The sequence below is a fragment of the Suricata suricatta genome, chromosome 10, assembly GCF_006229205.1.
Source record: "Suricata suricatta isolate VVHF042 chromosome 10, meerkat_22Aug2017_6uvM2_HiC, whole genome shotgun sequence".
In the NCBI taxonomy this organism is placed as follows: Eukaryota; Metazoa; Chordata; class Mammalia; order Carnivora; family Herpestidae; genus Suricata; species Suricata suricatta.
Genome location: NC_043709.1, coordinates 100,814,528 through 100,837,632, shown reverse-complemented (window position 1 = coordinate 100,837,632; position 23,105 = coordinate 100,814,528). Strand labels below are relative to the sequence as shown.

Here is a 23,105-nt window from a genome sequence, read left to right as displayed (position 1 = left end):
TAGTACTAGATACAATTCCTTTATTATCACGCCGCCCAGCGTGTGAGGCCAGGCTGGCGCTGAGGCCAGTGAAGGAGAAGGCATGTTTACAACCAGAGCAATTTCTCTATACGTGGAGGTTAGGGCACCTTCTCGGTTTCTAGAATACTGTGACGACCCATACCCACGGGCCGGCTGGTTCCAGAAGCCCATTTGGCCTCGCTAATACTGGGCTGCCCGGAATGCCCAGGGGCACTTGCCCAGGGTGGCTCACGGGCATAAGCAGGAGAGGAAGGGGGTGCATGGGAGGCTGGAGAACAGAGTACAGACAGGGCAGGGCACAGTGCTAAACTAGAAAGTGGGGCAGCCGAGAATGGAGCTGAACTCTCCCAAGGCACACAGAGTGGTGGGAAAACAGGGCTGGGAGCCTGATCTGTTCCCTTCTGGAAAGAGGACCCGGTCACCTAGCCTCCCGGCCAAGATAGCGGCCCCACACAGAGGGCACGTTCCTGGCCAGCTGGCCAGCACAAGGGGCTTCGGGACCCTGGGGGCATGTGGCACACACAGGAAGGTGGCAGAGTGTCTGTCCTCTGTGGCGTGGTCTAGAGCAGTGGTTCTCAAAGGGTGGTTCCAGGACCGGCAGCACCAACAGCACCTGGGAGCTTGTTACACCGCGGGTCCTCGACCTCGCCCCTGCAGATGTGGAGCTCAGCGGGTGAACGTCGGCAGTCTGTTGGAAAGCCCTCCAGAGGACCGGATGCACCCTCAAGTTTGAGAACGTCTGGTTCAGACACATCACCAGCATCCTCAGCAATGTGAGCACCTCACGGCAGGGACATAAAATACGGGTTCTGTCCTTTGCTAGTCAACCGCCTTCCCCTTCTCCCCTTCTCTCCCCAGCCCCAAAGTGGCCAGAAGTAGCAAACATTTCCAAGGCAGAAAGGGGGCGGTGGGTGGTGATGACAGTGTTTCAATTCACCTCCTCCACCTCCAAACCCGGGCATGGACCAGAATGACAGATCCCAAGACCCAAACTGGCTGTGGGGCATGAGTCCTGGGGGCTCATCACTCTCATCCCTCACCCCTCCTAGTGCTGCTCTGGTCTCTCCAGGTCTCAGTGCCCAGGGAGAGCGGCCTGATGAGATTCTAGGTGCCCCCTCCCCAAGAGAGGGACCACACTGCGCCAGCCCAGAGCCCCGCATCGGCCACACATGGGAGGGAAAGGTAGCAGGAGGGGGTTAACCTCACCACCTGGGGCACCTCCTCCCTGCCCAGGGCAGCTCTGAGTGCATGAACCTTGGCCTCCCAGCACAGGGCAGGAAGAGGCGTGTCCCGTGCCCGCGCCAGCTCTCCATGCCCCCATGTGTGATCGCGTGGGCACCAAATTCCCCACCCTGTTTGTGGATTCTGATTGCACAGGTCTGGTCTGCCCTCACCTGGTGTTGGCATTGGCAACCTAGGTGACAGGCTGGCCACTCCCCTGAGCGATGGTCCTGCCTGCTGCCTGAGCCACTCCACTGGGAGGGCCTGGCCGTCAGTCTGAAGGCAGCCACACTTCTCTGCAGATTGCAAATGTGCAGGGCGCGCCGGGCCGGGGACAGATAGACTGTGCCATCCAGTCTGGGAGGGGGCTCCCGCTGCGGCTGTTAGTGTCCCCGAGGGATGTGATGTTCCTGCATGGCAGCCTGATGGCTTGCTGCAGGGATGGGGAACCGTGGGATGCTGAGAGACGGGGCTCCCAGCCTGGACCGCCCTCCCCCCTTCCACCCGGTGGGGGTGGCACGTTGACAGCCATTGCTGATTGGCCAATCTCTTAACTTCTCCCAGCCTTAATTTCGTCATCTGCAGCATGGGGAGACTAGTACCTTTCTGCTGGGATCCCTGGGAGAGAAAGCACTTATGTGACTAACACTAAGCAAACAGTAGGCCTTCAGTAACCACGAGGCCCTGGATGCTCCCCACCGTGGAGAGGCTGGAGGGGCCCGTGGGGTGGGGGAAAGCTGGCTGGAGAGGTAGGGAGAAGATACGGGTGGTCACAAACATTTTAAACAAGCCTTCATCTCCTCGCCAAACGCTGACTTTCATTCCTGCCTCCCACAACACAGGCCATCCGGAGAGTGGGGGACATGCCGTCCCCTGGGGCGTCCACCCCAGTGCGCTGTGGAGGGACGGCCGAGGCTGTGGGGGCTTGGGCTGTGCACATCCCAGCATCTGCCATGTCCCGACCTCTGCAAAACACTGGCTTCTTCTCTGGGTCCCAGTGTGCAGGGACCTTTTGCTCACACAGGACTGATGACAGCTTTCAAGTCACGGCCTTCTCTCTCTCTCTCTCCAAGCAGTGTTTCAGAAGGAGCCGTCCTGGGCACAGATCTGCATCCTCTCAGGTGGGGTGGGCATATCTCACTGGGCACGGCATCCTTGGCTCTGGACTCCAGCCTTTTGTGTGCCCTGAGCGGGAGCCTGCCGTATCCTGGGCCTCAGGAAGTTCCCTCTAACCCTCTCCCCTCCCAGGCTGTGAGCGCGAACAAGCAGGTCACCATTCCCTGCGGGTCCCTCCGCAGCTTGGTCCATCCACTCTCCAGCTGCCATCTGGGTGGGCTGGTGCCCAGCGTGGAATCACTCGCCCTCAGCCAGGACGGCCTAACCCACCTCGGGGTGGGGGGCGGGGGTGGACAAGGTGTGCAAGCAATCCCGCCCACCCGCTGTCCCCGTCTCCACAAGCCCAGCTGGCCTCAATAGAGTACAGGGACTCCACCAGGGGCTGACCTGTCCCACAGGACACAGCACCGCCCCGGGCATGGCCGCCTGCCCAGGAGGAATGCTCTCAGCCCTCATGTGGTGACACCTGGCAGCCTGATGTCCGGCCCAGCACACAGCTTGTGAGTCCGTCATTCTTGAGTCCCAGGAAGCTGGAAGGCAGCAAAGCTAGTCACAGCGCTCTTTCCTCCAGCCTTGGTGCGTCTGGGATTGCTGGGGAGCTGGTCTCCTGCTACTGAATTGGTATTGGCAACCCCAGGGCCCTGAGGGCAGAGGAGAGAAGCCCCAGGAGGATCCCCGGAGTAGGGAAGGCAGTCTGCCCCGGGAAGCTGGCCGTCCCTCTGCTCGTGTGGGGACTCCCTGCTCTGAGTATGCACGGTTTCCATCCAGTTGAGGGCTGGGTTTGGGGACAGCAGTGAGCTGTGTATGGGAGGGAGAACCCCTTCACCCAGTTCACCCCAGGTCACCAAGAGCTGTGCTCCTCAGACTGGGGCCTACAATGAGTTGGGAGGCAAGGTGTGACATTTCTTGGCCTTGATCTTAGCAACAAGGGGCCACTCCCTCATGGCGGGATGTAAGAGGGTCCCCAGCCCGGGAAGCATGGCAGCCGGAAGGTGGGAAGCCAGGTGTGGGGTTCTCTCACTATGTTACTCACTTGTAAGAGCTATTTGAAGGGGGGAGGATCTCCATGGCTGTCTTACAAGTTGACACCTGTTCTTTGGAAAACTGCCAGCATTTATATTCTGCATTTCCTAGGATTTTTTTTGTTCTGTTCTCCCTTAGTATTTAAGAAAGTTCTTCCTGAAAATTCCCTGCCTGATTCAGAGACACCAAGAGAGAACCAAAAGAAGCCACTATATTCACTCTGGGAAGCAAGAGTGAGGGCTCCTGGAGGCAGCATGGTGGTGGCCATATGTGGCCGGGGATTCTGGGCCCAGGAAGAATGGGGTTCTGGGCACAGCATCCCTCTACTCAGAGCCATACTTTCTCAGTGGCTTCAACTCCGCAGGGTCTGATTTGGCCTACTCAGGAAGTATTTTTACTCCCACCAACATGAAGAGCTGGAGATCATTTTAAAAATCTGGCATTCCTGAGACTCAGGCCCTAGAGGGGAGACCTCTGAGGGTCATTTACTGCAGCCTGGGCCTCAAGGCCATGGTTTCCTGGGGAACCTCTCCCAGGGAAGGTTTCTAGGGTGGGCACGGGGTCCGGGTGCAACACGTGCTGGTGTGGTTACCTTACCTGGCTTTCTCTCTGCCCTGGCTTCCCTACCAGCCTGCTGCTGCCCCACACTAGCTCCGGGGCCTTACCTCAGATCTCCTCCTGCCGGGCCCTGTGGGAAGGAGCTGGGCCAGCAGGCACTCCCAGGTGAGGTGGTGTGGGGGAAGACAAATCAAAGAGCTGGATCTTCTAGAGACAGAGCCAACCCTGACTGTCCCCTCCTCACCCCCGTAAACACTTCCCCATGGGCAGAGAAAAACACAGCAAGCAAAGACAAGAGGATGGGTGCTCAGCACCAGTGGGGAGATCACGTGCCCAGTGCAGCCATCCCGGGGGGTAGGGGGCTGGAGCTTTAAGACCTTCATTCTTGGTTCCGGAGCTAGGAGAGAGCCGAGGGCCTGTCTCCCTCCTGTCGTCCATGGGATCCCCAGGCCTGGTGAGGGGTGCTAGCTGTCGTTTCCAGGCAGGATGGGTGCCCCCTGCCTGGGTGGGAACCACAGGAGCCATGGTCTTGGGCACTTGGTGGATCCGAAGGGGCTGGGCACAGAGTAGGGGGAGTTTCTGGGAGTTTCTACGCAAGGTGGTGCTGACTCTGCAGGCCTGCAAGATGGGATTTTGGCACCTGTCCTTGTGAGGGGCAGTCGGAGGGGGACGCAGTCGGCCATCAGTAAAAATGCAGCTGGAGCCTCCGGTGCAAGCAACAGGTGAGCACCATCCCGCAGATCTGCCAGGGGGAGAGAGCAGAGGGGCAAAGAGAAATCAGGACCCCACCAAGCTGCTCTCCCCACAGTGCCTGGAGCAGGCTACTCACTCATGGGCACTCACAAAGGGAGCTGGATAAAGGGCAGATTCCAACTCAGGAGGTCTGGGGCGGGACCCGAGATTCTGTACTTCCAACCAGCAATGCACAGTGGTTCTAGCTCTCCAAAGATGGCCCGATTTCCTCAGATCCTGAGGCGAAGTAGTTACACTCCCTCATTGCTGCCTGTCTGCATCTCACTGCTCTGACTCCAGAGTAAAACCAAGGTTCATAGTCGATTCACTGGCTGATGTACAGAAGCCATTGGGGAAACTAAGGCTCTGAAAGGAACACCCAGAGCTGTCCCCAACTCATCCTGTAAGTCAGCTTGGAGTGCGGCATTAGACCCAGTCCCTAGGAGCCTAAGAGCCTGTGTCACATCCATGAGCTGACCAAGAACTCGGAGCAGGGCAGTATTGCGAAATCGCTGTCCCCCTAGGGCACCTCACTTTTCCAATCTCTAAATTGCAGGATGAGATGTGGATGTTAGACCCAGGAGGCCCAGGACTGCAATCCTGCCATGGTCATGACGCCATTGGATCCCGACTCCCCAGCCACAGAGGGGGTGCTGCCAGGGCAGCCCCATAAATGTCCTGTGGCACCTGGGCGAAGGCGGATTTCCCCAAACACAGGGAACAATGCGCCATTGTTCCCAAACTTCTCCAATAGCTGCCATTGACCTGATCTTGCCAGAGCCCATCTGGATGCACCCGGAGCTCTGGCCAGTGGGAGGAGGTCAGGCTGATGAAGATGCCCATGGGGCTAGCAGGCATTTAGTTTCTCTGCAAGGCTAGCTGGCTTGAGGTGGCAGAGGACAAGCCCTTCTTCTCCCCGCTTCCTCCCTCCTTCCACCCCTGCGTGGGAGGACGGCGGAACCCTGTGACTGCAGCTTTCAGACTTGGTACCGAGAGCAGTGCCAATCTACTTCCTGACTCAGTGCCACAAGCCAAAGGCCGCTTGAGAGGTTATCTTGTCTCCCACTGGCTCTGAGCAGGTGCCATCACAGCCTTTCCAGCCACGTGTCATGCAGCATGCCCTCTTCCCCATCCCTACGTCATGGTTTGATGGCTAACATGTGGGGCTATCTTGATCTCTCTGATTCTTGCTGGGGGACAGGCGGGGAGGCCAGATAGGAAGAGTTGGGCCAGCACAGACTTGCGGCCACATCTACAGTGGACAGTTCGTGCTGGGGAATTGGGAGAAGGGAGCTTCCCCAAACTACACTTTTGTATGTGTATTCCCACCAGGTGCCTCCCAGGGAAGGCATGGTGCATGTACCAAGGCACACCGCACACACACCCCCACCCTGACACACACAGAGGGGCCAAAGATGTGCTCGCTTTGGCAGCACACATACTTAAACAGGGGGGGGGGGCAAGGATGCACTCATCAGCATGTCTGCACAGGTATGCACACACATGCACACACACGTGCACACAAAGCTCCTTGATTCATGCAGGGGAGCAGTGAATGCTATCAGATCCCTGAGTGAGCACCAGCATCTCCTTCCTGATGGAGGACATGGAGGACTCAGCAACCACTGCTTTGTGTGGCCAGCACAGGCGGAGCAGAGCAAACACGTGGCAATGAGTGCAGGAGCAGGAGATGGCAGAGGATGCGTGGGGACGGCTGCGGGGCCCAGCCTGCCTGGCTCCTGGCTGCGTCGTGCACAGCGCCCTCTTCTGGCAGCCTGCCTAGGTACAGCATTTGCCACGTAGGGGGCTGTTTATAACGGAGGTGGCATGCTTTCAGCTGCTTTTGAGGTTTTGGGGCCAGCACCCTATTGTCATCAAGAGCATCAAGGAAGGGCTACGAAGCTGATCCAATGTGATCTTTCAGTTTCCCTTTTAATGACCTGCAGATCCCAATATCGGCTGTCTTGGGAGTTTTCTGGGCTCTGCAATGTTTCCTATAGGATGGGAATGTTGGGATAGGAGTGGGGTAGCTTCTATTGAGGCTGTGTGATCCTGGGCACAGATATAGCCTTCTCTGAGCCTCAAATGTCTCTCTAGTAATAGGAAAACCTCTAGTCTGTTCACTGCTTGGTAGCCTTCCCTGGAGAGAGTCTTTAAAAACCAGGATGACAGGACCAACATCATGGTTGCCAGCCCCTCCTGCACCCAGAGCCTTTGAGAAGCCAGCTCATAGCTCCCCAGAGCCCTCAGGATAAAGCCCGCCCTCCAGTGCAGCAGGCCAGGGCTCTGCAGATTCAGTTCTCTCACCCTGTCACTCTTTCCCTCTTGCTTCTTCCCGTCAAACTCCTTTAAGATTTAATTATATGTCACTTCCTCCAGGAAGCCTTCCATGACTGCCCATGACAGGTTAGGGCCTCCTATACGCTCCCCCAACCCAGGTCTCACACTTGCACAGTGCCTCTGATGGCATGTGATCTGTGTGCCTCCAGCCTCGAGTGAAAGCCTCCTGGGAGAAGGGACCACATCCTGCCCAGCAGTGTGGCCCCAGCACTGGCCATGACACCTGGCAAATAGCAGCTCTCGTTACAAAGCTAACAACGGATGCTCACCCGTCAGCCTCTCTGCCTGGTCTCTGGGTGGGAGACTCCCAGAGTCTGCGTGTGAGCAGGGCAGTAGGAAAAGGGGGCAGAGCCATCACGTCCTTCCTAGATAGAACTTTCTCTGCCAGAGTTACCTAGGGTGGAATGCCTCTAGAGTCCACCTAAAAGGGGAAGCTGGTGTGCAGCAAAGAGCCCTGGGGTGGGGGTCATGGCTGGCTCTGCCATGTGACTGTTAGCAAGTGACCACGTCGCCGGGCTTGGGGTCTTCAGGGGCATGTGAACAGGGTGGGCCCAGTGTTCTCCACCCTCCCCATACCACGTACACGTGAACCACCTGGAGGGCTTGACAAAACAGCCAAGCACAGCCCTCATCCCATCTATCTGAGCCTGAATCTGTGGTGTGGGGCCTGAGCAAGGGTACTTCTCAAATCTGATTGTCCTGTGCAGCTGGGGCTGACAGCACTGGCCGAGATCACCAGTAAGTTCCTTCCAGAATGAAGAGTCTGTGATTTGGAGGTGACTCAAGACCCCAGTTATCCCTGTTCAGTCTCAAAATCCAAAGCAGTGATGGCCACATGCCCACGTGGGCAGAGGGGCCCCTCAGGTTCTTGCTGAAAGGAACAGCTGCACACAGCAGCGGAGAAGGGACCTGAAGCCCATCACATGCGGGACTCCCCCACTCCAGGGTCCCTGCCAGCCCCACCTCTGCCTCGACCTGCAGCCACAGACAGCTTCCTGCTCTGTAGGGGCCGCTGCTGGGAGATTCCAATTGTTAGCAAGTTCTCCAGCCTGTGTCCTTGTAAATTCTACCTGTTGTTCCTGTCTGTCCTCTGGTGCCTCCCAGGAACTTGCCCCCCACCTGCCTTTGGGAGGCTAAGGACTGTGATGGAGCCATCCTCTCTCTGGCCCTTGACCTCTTCCACACCTGACTTCCAGGGGCCCCGTGCTCTTGCTGCTCACGTGGGCCAGTGCTCTCAGGGAACTTCCCAAGTATGCTGCTGCCTGGCTGCCGGCCCCCGGCAATGTGATTTACTTGTCCTGGGGTGCATCCTGGGCCTCGGGCAGTTTTAAAGCTCCCCAGGTGGCCCCCATGTGCAGCCAAGGTTGAGGCTCACTGCTGTGGAGGCTCTGTGGAGTTCCTCTCCCCCTGCCCCCACCCGCTGCAATCTAAGCATATCGGCCCTGGTCCACACACACATCCATGGGGCAATAGGCGGCACGTGGGGTTTGCTATGTTCATCACACTTTGTGCGTGGTGTTTGCAATGTGCACAAATATGCTGTAACGTTCGGCACGGAGTCACACCAAGGCAGGGCTCTTACCAAAACTCATGGAGCCTTCGAGCCCCCAGTCCTGCTTCAACCACAGCAACTCCACCTCATGTTAGTTTAACACTGCAGGCTCCTATGTGAGATTCTCAGGGGCTATAGAATTCTGCCCCTTAAAGGAAGGCTCAACAATGCCCAGCTCCTCCGTTCTAGAGGAAAGGAAACCAAGGCTCCGGGAGGGAACATGACGTCCTCAGAATCACATAAGAAGGGGAGAGGTCCTCTGACTTCATAGCAAGGTCTCCTCCAGTCCTGGGGACCAGGCAAACATGAGACCACCACCTTGGCCTTTTATCTCCTGAGTCTTGGGAGTCGCTGAAGGGCCAGGCTGGGCATGTGTGGGGAAGGCACTTGGTGCCTGCTCCAGTGGAGGGTGAACTGTGAGCTTAGGGTGTGAAGCCCTTCAAGGCTAGTGGCCAACCAGGACTTGGGCAGCTTAGTTCCAGCATTGGCCAGCAGAGGGAGCTGTAACCGAGGCTTGGCTGCAGCAGGCCCGACTTCATCGGGAGGGAGGGGAGAATCCGGGCTACGGGAGGGGGTCCACAGTGGTGGCCAGGTGAAGCTCTCTCTGAGGGACACCTGGCGCAATTCCACAGAGAGCTGTGGAGGACCGAGACTTCCCGGTCGGGGATTTGGATGAGGAGGAAGCCTGCAGGCACTCTGCCCAACAACATGGCCTCCCGGCAGTACTTCCACAGGGTACGTGTCTCACCTTGAGCTTGGCACTGTTTCACCTTGGGGCACTGGCAGACCCACTCCCTGCCCTAGGCCCCACTGCCCCTTTCTTCAGCTGCCATGGGCTCCCAAGGCCGGGGAGGCCAGGAAGAAATGGATGGAGAGTGTGGCCCTGGCCTGGTCCATGTCTGTGCACAGCAGGCCCCCTCAGCACCTGACGGAGACAGCAGGTTTCTGGAAACTTCAGTCGATGCAGGAGCTGGAGCCCAGAGCGGCCCCTTCCTCAGCTCCCACGGGGTATGGAGGACAGAAGGCCTGCCCTGGGGACGTGCAAAAGAGGGGCTGTTTAATGCCACCTGAGGCTCCTGGCCTGCATGTGGTGGAGATGACGGGGGAGCTGCTCCGGCCAGAAAACGAGGGCTCTTTTGAGAGACAATGTGCCCACGTGGAAACAATAAAAATAAGGATGGGTACCATTTATTAAACACCTGCTATCTGCTCAGCAATGAGCCAAGTGATTTACATATATATTGCTAATCCTCTCACCAAACTAGGTATAATTAGCCCCATTTTACAAACAAGTAACTGAGGCTTAGAGATGAAACAACCAGCCCGAATGAACCACATTTGGTGGATGGGGAAGCTGCGTGCAGGGCTGTAACTGCTCTAAGTCGCACAGGAGCAGAGGGGGGGCTGGAACTGGGTCCCCTGAGGTCCCAGCCTCTCACTCCTTCCCTTGTCAGTGCGAGCGGCCCTGGGGGTGAGAAGGGTGGGGCCGCCCTGAGGTCCCTCTAGAAGCAGAGTGCCAGGCAAGGTGGGTGTGCAGGGCTCTTGCCCCCTGTATCTGCCCCAGCCCGAGAATGCCCTCCTGACTCCTCTGTATGGACCTTTGACAGAGCAAATCTGAGAGTCACACTAACTTCCTGGGTGGCAGACGGGGAGGGGTGGTGCGGTGAAACAGAGCAAAAGGCATGGCTCAGAGAGCTGGGTGTACACGGGGAGCGCATATCCACAGGCACACACACACGGGAATAAGTACTTGTACATGCACACACATATACACACATGCACAAGGACACCTAGATGCACGTACGTGCATACAACCCCATGTACACGTAGATGCATGCAAGTAACCCATGTGCACACACAGAGGGTGCATGCACATACCTGAGCCCACACACTCCTCTCAGGTCTCTTACAAGTTCAAGTTGTCCCCTGGGCCCCCAGGCATTTTCTTTCATCTTTTCTGGGAAAGAGAGTGACCATGTGATTCACCTCTGGGTGCCAAGGGCAAGTGGGGAGAAGAGTAGGGGAAGAGAGGTGAGGGCGGGGCATGGGTGTGCAGAGGGTCAGTGATTTGTGATCTCTGCCAATGGGAGAGGGGTACAGAGCTCTTCCAGACAACCTCCTCTGCGCTCCAACTCACCTGCAGACAGGCCACCCCGATGCCCACTGCCCCCATGAGCAGCAGGTGGTCAGCCAGGAACTGTTCCAGTTTGCTGATGCAGCCTCCCTGTAAGGTAAGGGTAGGTTCTAGGTTACCCATGCAAGTGGCCCGGAAGTAGGCGGGGCTGCGGGGGAGGGGCTGGCTGGTGCTGCCTCCGCCCCGCTGAGGGCAGGCCAGAGGCTAAAAGGGCCTGGTCCAGCCTTTCAACTGCCCACAGGCTTCTTGGGTGACCCAGGGGCATGCCATGATGTCCCAGAACCTCCCAGCAGCAGCTGCTTCTCCCCAGCACTTCGTGGAGGCCACTGAAGGCCCTGTGTGGTCTCACGGCCAAAGAGTAAACGTGTTCTGTTCCCCCTCACCCTCCGCCCCTTTGCCTGAGCCCCCCATTTGAGGGGGAGGGCCCTCTGCATGCCTCAGCTGGAGCTTGGGTGCTCACCTCCACCTTGTAGATGTTGGAGGGATGGGCCCGCTGGCCACAACGGGCCACCACCGTCTTGCAGCAGCTGTCGGGCACCCGGCGGCCCTCGGCCTCCTGAGACAGAATGTACGCGCTGTGGTGCCAGTCAGCGGAGCTGTTACTTCCACAGCACTTGAACTAGAGGGGCAGAAGGAGGCCAGAGGTGAAGAGTCCGCGGGGGTTTCCTCGGGCTCCTCCATGTCAGGGCTGCAGGATTCGTTATTCAAATACTAACTCAAGCACAAACAGGGATTTGTTCTCCCGGTGATGTTTCCCTTTGCCTATTTGAGCAGGGAGCTGGCCTTTTGGGGGCCCCTCTCTCCAGACAGTGCAGAAGCTGGCTGCAAGACACCTGCTGGCTTCCTTCTAGCCATGTGAGTCCTTTAAGGAGAGTATCCTGATGGCAGGGAGAGGCTCTGAGAAGATGGGGAGGTAGATGGAGGTGGGTCCCTGTATACCCCAGGGAGAGCCCAACCCACGTGGGGGTGTTTTCCTGGTCACTCGGGGAGGAGGGGACACCAGGGACAGGGACCGGCCTTGCCAGAGGTTCCTGGACCCTCATTCAGACCCTGAAGCCTCAGAGCCCACAGACCTGCAGGGAGGGACACAGAGAGTGTCCCCGAGCCACAGAGCAGGCAGATCAGTGTCAACCAGGGGGCAGAGTCGGCACTGGGTAAGACCTAGGTCTTCTGTGCCACTCCAGAGCAGGAAAGCGCCAGCCCAGGTCTCTGGTGATGCAGACACAACAGGACATTGGTTCTCTCTTGCCCTTCTGAGTTGAGGGACTGAGAATCGAAGTCCCCACGTGAGCCACACAGCCAGCTGTTTTGAGGCTGTCTCTGGTGTGTGCAGGTGCAGGCCGGGTGGGAGGTACGTTCAGTACAGTTAGCAGGTGTTTGTTAGGCACCTACTATGTGCCAGGAGTGACTGGACTCACACATGAGTAATACAGTTCCTGGTTTTCTGAAGCTTCTCAGTGACTACAGCTTAGTAGGGGACACATCAGGAGCTGTGCGTAGCTCAGAAGAGGAAAGGGCTAGAGGAAGAGTCCTACAAGGAATAGGAGGCGGCAGGAGGTGGGCAGAACAGAAAAGCATGTGGAGCCAGGAACAACATGGTGTGCGCTAAGTAATATGTAAGATTATACTGCTGTGTGTCCCCAGACAGTTTATCCAGCCTCTCTGGGCTTCAGTTTTGTCATGTGTAAATGGGGCTAATGAAACACCTCCACACTGTGCTGTGTGAAGATGCAGTTCTGTGAAGCCCTGAGAAGCGAGCCTGGCAGGGGTGAGCAGTCAGTGACACCTCTATTGCTATGGTTGTTTTATGACTAGGCATGTGGGTCTACATGTCATTTACATACTAGGGTGCAGCCCGCACCCCTGATACTGGCCTTGGCCTGAAGCCACTGCCTTCTCAGGGCTGTTTCCTCATGTCTAAAATGCAGGCCTGGGCCCAAGGTCCCTCATGCCCCTCTGGTTCTAGCTGTTGCTGGCACATGTGAGGTTGTGCCCACACGCTCAGGTGCCCATGGAGGAGGCCAGGGGCAGTGACAGACACTGGCTCCCAGCTGTGCGCTTCCTCATGCTGTTCCCTACTTTGACTGTTCCTCCCATCCTCTCTACCTAGGCAAACCCAGTGCCTCCTTCCTGCTCCCCCCAGTTGGCCTCCCCAGCCCTGTTCTCCCAGCCTAGCACTGACTGTGTATTGGGCTCCCCAGGAAAGGCCCCGAGGGCAGGGACTCAGGCTCAGTGCCCAAAAATGCAGACTGAGCTACGGGATGACCAGCAGGGTGTGTGTGGGCTAAGTGTGTGGGCGTGCATGTGGATGTGTGTACTAATGTGTACATGAGCGCTCTAGGCCACTATCACAGAGGACAAGAGACTCCTCCGTGCAGAACCTACTGGGAGCTGAGCCGTCCTGGGGAGACAGGGAAGGTGCCTCCCCAGCTGACCTAAGACGTTAACGTCTGCTCCGCTCGCTGGCCTGGGATTCCTGGCAGAGGGACCAAGGCCTCAGGCCGAGGATGGGTCTGTAGATACAGGATGGAGCAGAGATCACAGGCTAAGGTGAGGGTCAGGTGGGGGCGGAGAGAAGGGGGACCAGAGTGGGCAGGTGGAGCGCCCTCAAATTTTCAGACGTGAAACCATCAGGATCCTGGAGTCACACAACAGAACTCTCTGCAGTGATGGAAATGCCTTATATCTGTGCTGTGCAATTTGGCGGCACTATCAATCTATGGCTACTGGGCACTGGAATGTGGCTAGTGACTGAGGAACTGAATTTTATGTTAAATTTAACTAGCTGCACATGGCTAGCGGCTACCATATTGCACAGCACAGGTCTGGGGTCCATCTGTCCCTGCCCTACTTCTGGCAGGACCACGGCCCTCATTGAAGGGGTCTGCTGAGCCTCTTCTTAGAAAGGAGAGACCCCCTTTCTGTCCCCGGCGTTCTGCCCCACCGCTCACAACTGGGAAGTTGTCGCAGCGGTCTGCCTGACATAGCTCTGCCTGTGACAGTTCACCCATACGGGACCTCAGCTGTCAGCTCCCAGAGGAGGGGGTGGGCAGCCCCGCTGATGGAAGGAGCCCAGATCCTGGCCAGGAGAGGAGTCCTTCTCCCGATGTAGTCAGCTTCCTGCCCACAGGAGCTCAGGGCTGGGGCCTGGAGGAGGTAGTCAAGGCGGCCATGGTGGGGCCAGGGCACAGGAAGAGGAAGGAAAGGGCCAGGATTTGACTCATCCTTTTCATGGTGGTGGGACTTCTGCAAACGTGATGGTACTGAATGGTCAGCACGCCCAATGAGGCTTCATTTTGGATGCAAATGAAGCTCAGAGAAGGTAAGTAACCTGTCCGGGGTCACCCAGACAGGAAGGGACGAGTTGGAATTTGAACCCATGTCTGCATGGCTTTCAAGCCCACGAGGCAGGTGCTTACATCCTGCTGGAGACGGTCTACTGAGGTCGTGATGTCCACGGCTCCGGGCTGCCCGTAGTTCTCCACCAGCGTCCGGGCCAAGTGCTGCTTCAGTTCATCACTGAGCTGGAGAGAGTGGGGAGGGAAGGTGGCATCAGCAGAACCACTCACCTGGATCTCATTCTCCACGCCCGCTCCAAAGCCAGGCCTGCTAATCTAGAGCACCTCAGACTCTGAATGATGTGAGGGCGGAGGTTTCCCAGTGTCATGGGAGCATCGTAGGAGACAGCTCAGAACACAGAGTTCACGGAGAGATGTTGTAAAAGCTGGGGCCCCAACGTACGGCCAGACAAGTGATGGACAGAGCTGAGAGGCCCGCTGGCGAGGGGACGGCTCAAAGCTGGTGCGAAGGCAAGGAGGCTGGGCCCAGGGGGTGCTTTCAAATATCTTTTTTCACTTTGATAATGAGGTGACATTCAAAATATTTACAGTTGTTATCTGGTGGGCACCCGTTGTACGGTACTGCCTGAAAACAACCAGGGCAGGCTTCGGTCTCACCCTGGTCATGACCTTGAACTCCTGGTTCACAGCACCTGGTGGGAAGGGACCCGACTGGCTACTTTCTCCTTGTCTGCTGAAGGCAGGCGAGGCCTTCCTAGTCCAGCAGGTAGCCCTGGCCCCTGCCTTTCTCCTTGGATGCCCACCTGCTAGATTCATCCTCTCTCTCTGCTTAGGAGGGGAGAGAGACCACCCTACCTCCCATGGGGCACCCCCACTCCCCAGCCCTGACACCGAGTAAGTCAGCATCAACAGGGCAGAGAATTGCCAGAAGCTGGACAAGAAGTAGGACCCAGGTGCGCTGAGGACTGTTGGGGTCGGGGACATGAGACTGCCCGGTCACTGCCTTAGCTCCCCCATGCCTCTTCACCCCGCCCCATGCTGCGGCCTCCAGGGAGGCCCGTGGGAAATGCAGGAGGGGGATCTACTCACCCTCTGGTAGTACATGTGGGCCAGGACCCCCGCCACCAGCTCCACGAGGAAGATCACCAGCAACAGACAGAAATACTAGGAGCAAGGAGGAAGGTGGTCACCACCGGGATCAGGCCTGGGTAGGCACATGGTGCTCCGGGTCAAAAGTCTTCCCAAAGCAGTAGGGGACGTGGGGCGACCTGCCAGGGACCCCATCACCCACCTGTACTATTTTCCTCCTCTTCCCAGGAGCTCTGAGCATGCTTGCCTCTCCCAGCTGCTGGCATGGAGTTCCCCACCCACCCACTGGGCTCTTGTCAGCACATCAATCCATCCGCCCATCTGATACTTATTAAATACCTACTACATGCCAGGTATTGTAAATAAGACGGCTACTGCCCTCAGAATTGTTGGTGGTGGGGGCATAGATGATAAGTAAGTGATTATAATGCTGTGTTACAAATGTTTCTATGCAGCAAGCCCTAGGTGGGGGGAGGGCAGTCAGAGAAGGCTTCCTGGAGGAGGGGATGCCAGAGTGGCACCTCGAAGGATGGGCTGCCAGGTAAAGAAGGCAGGAAGCACATTCCAGGCAGAGGGAAGAGCAATGTACAAAGCTTGGGGAGTACAGACAGTGTGGGGCATCCGAGTTCTGAGAGCGGAGCGAGCGGAAGAGGCTGGAAGTGTAGGGGTGGCTGGGCAGCGACCAAGGCTCAGGAAATAGCAAAGGCAGGGCCCTGTGAAAGGCACTGGTGTGTTTTCCAGGCTGTCACGGCCCTGCAGGGGGTTCTAAATTCCTGTCAGCACTACTGCCTGGACGCCTCCAGACTCAGGGCCGCTCTGCATGCTTCACAGCCTGCTGGCTGGGTTCCTAGTGGTGCTCTCTCGGCTGTGACCTCCCGCCCGGTTTTAGTCAGGAGGCTCTGGGACACTGCTCCATCCTGGTGTGTTCCTGTGGGGGCCTGCAGGTCAGAAATGCATGTCAGACCCACGTGGCCAGGAGGGCACAGGGAGGGAGAGAGGAAGCAGGCTCTAGGCAGGGAAGAGGGAGTGGGGAGAAGAGGCAGAGCAGTGGGGTGCTGCTGCCTGAAATCAGCCCTCTCTGGGGAAACCTAGCCCCTCCCCAGGAGCAATGGTTGGTGCTGCCTCCCCCCACTCCCCACCCAGGTACCGCCCATTGACCTGGCTGTGGTCATTTGGGTCACTGGATTCCAAGGATGCTCAGCCTATGCCTGAGCTCTGAAACTCCAGGGCCCATCAGCAGGGGAAGGGATGTAGCAGGACTGCATGGGAATGGGAAGAAGACGGGCACAGGGGCGCAGGACAGGGGGCCGTCAGGCCAGTTCAGAGCAGATGTGTCTCTGAGGCCTTGCCTGACTCTCTCCCAGAGCCCAGCATGGGGCCTGGGATGGGCACAACTTAAGAAACAAAGGGGTTGAAGATACTCCTTTTCATGAAGATCATGAAGAACATTCCATCCAAGGGATAGACTTCCTTTTGAGTTATATGAACTGTGCACCTACCCCACAACCATCGTATTGAGCCCATGGTCTGCCAGGCTCAGAGCTGCCCACCATCAGGAATGAGGGGAGCTTCCCAGTCTCTGAATAATGGTGGCTGCCCTCATCATCTGTGGAGCCCAAGTACAAACGGAAGTTCCTGGTTCAACCTTCCCCACCTACCCCAGGCTCAAGGCTGTAGAAGGAAAGGCCTCTGGCCTGCAGGCCCATGCTCAGCCCAACCCTGCCAGGCCCAGGCGCCCCCGGCCACCCCTGGATGAGGATGCACAGACGGCTGGCTGTGGTGGCGTCCACGTGGGGGACACAGCAGCCTCGTTGCCCTGTGCAGGCTCTGAATGGAGACGCAGGCTGTCTGCGCGCTCCCAGGCACCCAGGAGTGGGTCTGGAAGGGGGGAAGGGGGTCGCAGATCGCAGGATGCCACATTCCCTGGGCATCACTGACTTTATGCCATGGGGAGGGGTTTGGCGCTCCAGTGCTCGGACTAGAGAAGGTGTGTGATGGTATCCAGGTGAGCCAAGGCAGAAGGCCAGCAAGAGGTCTGTGGGTGGCCCTCTGCTTGCTGAGCCTCTGAGATCTGGGGTCTGGAAACCTGAAGATCAGTGGCAGATGTCAGCTGACTCAAGTTTGAGTCAGGCTCTGCCCATTTCCAGGCTCTGGATGGCAGCCACAGGTGCCTGGTGTAAATTACAAAAATCTGCTCCAACGAGAAAATGTGGCTGAATTCTGAGCTTTCTCAGGACCTGCACAAGATGCAGCATCCAGGACCATATGCAGGGGCCATGCCTGTGGGACTGAGCCTGTGGGAGGGGATAATGACATCAGGGTGGTCCTGCCCATCCTGAGAGGCTGAAAGGATCCAAAGGGAGGGGATGAAGCTTCACAATGGTCTGAGCTGCTTCCCGCTCCCAGAGCCTGTGTGTGACAGCATGGGGTAAGCCAGACTTGTCTGCCAGCAGCAGGTGCTGTGGCCTGGGCCGGCCCCTCTTGACAGCCCACAGCAGCTTTGCAGACATCCTGACTCGGCCGCCCTTCCTACTCTCTCCAAACTGACCCCTGATACCCTGAGATCTGCTCTCCTCCTGCCACACAGGACCCTGCATGCGGTGACTGCTAGCTGGTTGATCCCAGGCTCCCTGGTGCACCATGTGCCTCTGTGGTGTGGCAGGAGGACGTGCCGGAGCCTGTGACTGAACAGGACATGGTCCCCGGGCGGCTGGGAGGCCGGCACCTTGGTGTCCTGGCACCTTCCCTCTGTGGGGGTGGGAGAGGCTCCTCTCTGGATCGCCAATCACCAGGGGCTGTCAACCTTGAGTCACGCGGGCTCGTAGTCATGCAGACTTGGCAGTATCATGCTGCTCCCCCTGGAATGCCACTGCCACCGTTGCTATTGACGCTGGGCTGGGAGGAGGGATGATGGGAAGGGAGAGAAACTGAACCACATCCCCGATGTAATGACAGCCTGAATTAGTACACACCAGCTCCTCAAAACTATTTGGAGGCATCAGACAGGCTCCCCAACCTGACGGAGTTGTCAGGAGTGGGGAGAGCGCTGCTTCCCACCCAGGACCTCCAGCTGTTCAGAGGCCCTTGGGAGGGAAGTGAGGGCCAGGCGGGAGTTTGGGAGACCGAAGGAGGGGTGCCAGGGAGCAGACCAGCTGGGTGCTCAGGGGGTAGGGGTACAGCTTCGGTGGCAGGAGGGCTGCAGGTATGTGACCCACCTGCGCAGCAGCGGTCCTGAATCAGAGCTCCAAAGCGACAGTCCCCCAGGGAAAGTGGGCAAAAGGCCATGCTCGCCGGGATCCCCTGGAACCCAGGGGCCTGGCAGCCCTGCCTCTGGCCAGTGGGGCCAGGCTGGTGGAGCTGCCACCGGACACACGCGCCTCACCTCTGCCGCTCCACCTTTTTCTTACCAAGCCTTCCTGATGTCCATCCCAGAACTCCTCCGGCACTGGCTAGCTGGCCGCCAATCTGCAAAGCCCTCCTTCCGTTCCTGTCCACAGTTCCCTAAGCACCGCCCAAGCCTTCCGGCCTCCGTGTATTTGCCCTCAGTGTTCCCCTGCCTGGAATTCCAGTGCCTGCCTGTCTTTCCATCACCCAGCTCGATCATGGCCTCCACTGGGGGAGGGCCAGAGTGGGCACTAAGCCCCCCAGTCCACATGCCTACAGCGTTCCATCTGCCTCCATCTTCCGACACAGCTTTCTGCGCAGCTCCTTCTCCTCGACCAGACTCAGAGCTGCCCCTGTGCGCCCCCCTCTGCCCGCACACTGCTCCTCACGGGCTGGCTGAGCGACAGATCCGCACCCACTGCTCTGCAGAGGTTGTTCTTGACTCAGATGTTGTGACCCTGTCTCCCCAGAACGACTGTGATTTTCGGGGGAACAGGGACCACATATCAGGTTCTTCTGGCTCTTCCTCAGTGCCTGGTATGGTGCTGGGTCTCGAGGCATGCTTGGTGAACACCCCATATTGAGATGTGAGTGCACGTCTTAATCAGCATGCCATGAGGTGGAGGGAACTGGCTGGAGCTGGCAGTCCAGGCCAGGGGACAGGGCTTAATCTTTGATGCGTGGGTGGCAGGAATTATTACTGTAGTTTAATTTATACCACTGGTTTCCAATCTAGCATGATTGGGGGACATTTGGCAATGTCTGGAGACATTTTATTGTCACAACAGGGATAAGGAATGTTACTGGCATCTTGCGGGTAGGGGCCAAGATGCTGCTGAACATCCTATAGTGCCCAAGCCAGGCTGACTGGCAAAGGATGATCCGGGCTAGCACTGGGTGTTATATGGAAACCAACTTGACGATAAGCTATATTTGAAAAAAAATTTTTAAAAAATGTCACTAGTGCCAAGGTTGAGATACTGATTTGCACATATAACTTCAGAATCTGAGGCTGCTGCTAGGACTTGATTTGCATCTGATTTCTCTTATGCACTATAGGAGACATGGAAAGGAAGATCTGAGGAAGGCTGTCTAGTTCCTGAGCAGCCTAGAACTGAACACAGACAGAAACATGAGAGGCGGAGACCCTGTACCTGCCTCTGAGGGAAGCTGTGGCAGGGAGCTGCTCACCCGGACTCCAGGGGGGTCAGTGAAGCCTACAGGACTTGGGGCCAGCAGCTATGATGGGGATCCTATGGGCTCAGGTGTATCCTGTGATAGTGAACCTCTTGGTTCTTGATAATACGCTGTTTCCTGAACTCTGGCCTGAGTAGGGGTGTGTTGCCATTACCTGTAGGAAACATGAAAACTGTCCTATTTGAATAGAAAGCCAGGATTTCCTGGGTCCTGGCCTATGCCTGCCCAGTTCCTTCTCAAGAGAGCAAAAATATACTTTGTTTATAGTGGGAGCAGTGGAAAAGTATCCCTTCCACAAAAGGGGGGGGGTTGGAGAAGAAATTAGCCCTTCCATGGCAGAAGCAGTGCCTCACTCACCAGAGTGGCCCAAGGGGCACACCGTGGGTGCTCCGTGACAGTAGTGGCCGAGGTGTGCCGGCTCTCCCCAGGTGCTGGCCCCTCTGTGAGCATGTCTCATAACAGTTCCAAACCCCATCGGAGACGAGCAGAGCATTACTCATTATGGTGCCATGTGAGCACCAGCGTTAGCCTCATCCTAACCCCCAGGCACGTACATGGAGAGGCAAAGTCGTTTGTGGTCACACGGCAAGGCACGGCTGAGTCCAGCAACCAGACCCTGTGCACTTACTTGCTAGGTGCTCTCGTCCACACGACACAGCGGGTGGGCTTCCTGAGAGCGCGTGGGTGGCTACAGTCAGGTGGATCCCAGCCTCATCTGATCCCTGATCCCAAGTCTAGTAGATCCCCCGGTGTGTGTGTGTGTGTGTGTGCGTGCGCGCGCACACACAGTACCCTACACATGATCGAAGTTTACACCTCCCTGCCTTTGCCCTCCATGCCCCTGGAACTCACTGCTCTGACTGTGTCTGTGCTGCACAGCTGTTAGCCATCAAATCTCAGCTTAGGGGAGGCCTCCTCAAGGCCCTCCCTGTGCCAGAAGTTCCTGACCATGACCTCATTGCTGACACCCTTCTTTCTGAACCTCTGTCGGACTCCCAGGTCTCATGATCATCCTGCTCCCCAGGACCCTGTGTCCTTTGGTCCTCATTTGCCCTGCTGCTCTGACCTGTAGCTCATTCTGTCTTCACAGTCCCTGGGCACCTTGGAGTGAACTGGACCCTCCCAGCGCTAACTCCTCCCTGACCTCCAGCCCCACTTTGGTTCTTGTGACTGGCTGGCTCTTGCACTCAGGGCTGTCCCTAGTTCTTCCAGAAGCAGCTACTGAGTCTTGGTCTGTTAGAAACTGGGAATAAGACTTTTAAAGAAAGTTTTTGTAGCCTCTACCCCCAGAGCCCCCCCATAAGAACTATGCCATTGCAAAATATGCCAAAGGAAACCCCAAACATAGAATAAACGAGTTTGGTAAGCAAAGAATGGAACCCAAACATTCATCTTCCCTCTGTACCATCTACAGAAGTTTTTTCCCCCTTTAATACTTTAATGGTACAGTTTGAACTGGAACCAAAGTTGGATATTTTTTAGAACTATAGATCCAAAATGAAGCTGGAACAGCACAGTACTCTCTGAACCAAACCAATACTTTGTTTAATGAGAGGTTCTGCAGGAGCTATGCGGAAATTCGTCGCATTGTGACATGAAGGGGATTAATTAGAAATTGCATCTTCAGATGGACTAATACTGCATGGGGGCAAGCTGAGCCCCAGCTAAGTTTCTGAGGCAGATTCTCTGGTGCATCATGGGCCCAGGTAACTCGGGACTGGCCGGTCCATCCTTGCAGTAAGTTTTAAGAACTTTCTACGACCGGACTTTCAGAATTCCTCATTGGGCTGACTCTGCCACAAAAGAATTCTCCCTGAAGCTGTCCTCTGCTGCCCCCTCCGCTATTCAGAACAATCAGAGATGGAAACCAGGTCATAGTTGGAAAACTAAGAAGGCTTGGTGTTTAGGAGAGTGAGGATGTGCTGGGGTGAGGGGTGGGGGCAGAGGCACCTGCCTATTCTCCAAGCAGTATAGCAGAAGAGGAGAGGAGACTCCGGCGTGAAGTGGCAGGGAGAGGGGAGTCTGGGTGGCTCAGTCAGTTGAGAGTCTGAATCTTGATTTCAGCTCAGGTCATGATCCCAGGGACGTGGGACTGAGCCCCGTGTCAGGCTCCATGCTGAGTGTGGAGCCTGCTTAGGATTTCTCTCCCTCTCCCTCCCTTCCTCCCTCCCTCCCTCCCTCCCTCCCTCTCTCTCTCTCTCTCTCTCCTCCCTCTCTCTCTCTCTCTCTCTCTCTCTCTCTCTCTCTCTCTTCTCTCCTCTCTCTCTTCTCTGTTTCTCTCTCTAAAATTAAAAGAAAAAAAGTTGCAGGGAGAAGCATGCAGCCTGAGGTCCCAGCTTGGCCGTGTGCTGTAGGAGGGTCAGGGAGCTGTGAACAGTGAAGGCCAAACAGGAAATGATGGAGCCAGCTGTTTAAGCGGCAATGACCTCAGGGTACATTATTTTCTGGCAATTAACCACTGGCTGGAGGTGGTCAGGACTCAGAGGTGCAGCTGCCAGACTGTTATTGCAGAGAAGAGAGGATGTGGGCTTGAGAGCCTCAAGTTATTCCTGTAACAAGATGTCACTGTTGGAAGGATGAAGGTGACCTCTACCCCAGGGGAGCCCCAGCCCAGGGCTCACAGCCCCGACCAGCTGGCACTCCACCTGGGCATGCTCTACAGGCTGTGCAGAGGATGCTAGTATGTGTTCTGACAGAAGTTGGAAGTTAATGTTCAGTTCCAGCCCTGGGGACTGGGAGCAGAGAAGTGGACCAGGGCTGGGGTGGAGATAGCTGATCGAACCAGTGATGGAAGGGTGGAGGACAGCGGGGCCTGGGGAGGCAGGAGGCATTCAAGGGACACATCAAGAGAATGCAGCTGAGGCGGTCCAAAGTCCAAGCCAAAGTGCTGGGGCCCAAAGATCACATGGCGGGGGAGGGGGGGGGGCCGGTCAGGAGAACAGAACTTGGAGCTACAAGCCAAAGACTGCACTCCACTGGATCTCAAACTAGGGCTGCTACCAGTTCAGGCCGATGGCTAAGACAGCAGGTCCCAGAATGGCAGCCTGCTGGCTGGCAGGAGGAGGGCCAGACTCCTCTCCGGGGCCACAGCCCGGGGATGCTGCTGCCTGAGGGACTTGGGCATGAGGGACATGCCCGACTGCTGCTTTTCCCTGGAAGCACCTAGACGTCCCTGTTGATGTCTTCTCCCAGGCTGTGGGAGAAACATGGTGCAGCCCGAAGGTGAATGAGACGGGGCATGGGGCCAGGGTAGGACCAGGAGGCGCCTGGGGGCAGAGTTCCCGTTGGTGGGAAGTTGAAGACAAGGTCGGTGATGGGGAAGAAGGGAAGGCTGAGCAGGAGACCCCTACCAAGCCTGGAAGTTAGGAAAAGTCCTGGGGCTCGGAGAGGTCAGAGGCTCTGACCAGACAGAAACAGGAACTGAAGCCCAAGGGTTCTT

The 23,105-nt window shown here is 57.0% G+C and overlaps 1 protein-coding gene across 4 annotated transcripts in view; it reads right to left on the bottom strand.

Annotated features, from left to right (window-relative positions):
- The window catches only part of TSPAN11 (tetraspanin 11), a 76,716-nt gene continuing 53,611 nt past the window's right edge, over positions 1-23,105 (bottom strand). For 3 of the 4 annotated variants that reach the window (XM_029955249.1, XM_029955248.1, XM_029955250.1), the window contains 5 exons: positions 15,086-15,160; positions 14,117-14,221; positions 11,158-11,316; positions 10,701-10,787; positions 1-4,681 (listed from right to left, as the gene is read on the bottom strand). In XM_029955249.1, the coding sequence (XP_029811109.1) occupies positions 4,622-4,681; positions 10,701-10,787; positions 11,158-11,316; positions 14,117-14,221; positions 15,086-15,160 (486 nt within the window). In that variant the 3' untranslated portion in view covers positions 1-4,621. Of the gene's footprint in view, positions 4,682-10,441; positions 10,521-10,700; positions 10,788-11,157; positions 11,317-14,116; positions 14,222-15,085; positions 15,161-23,105 lie in introns of all 4 variants that reach the window. The other variant, XR_003914662.1, reaches the window with a different exon arrangement.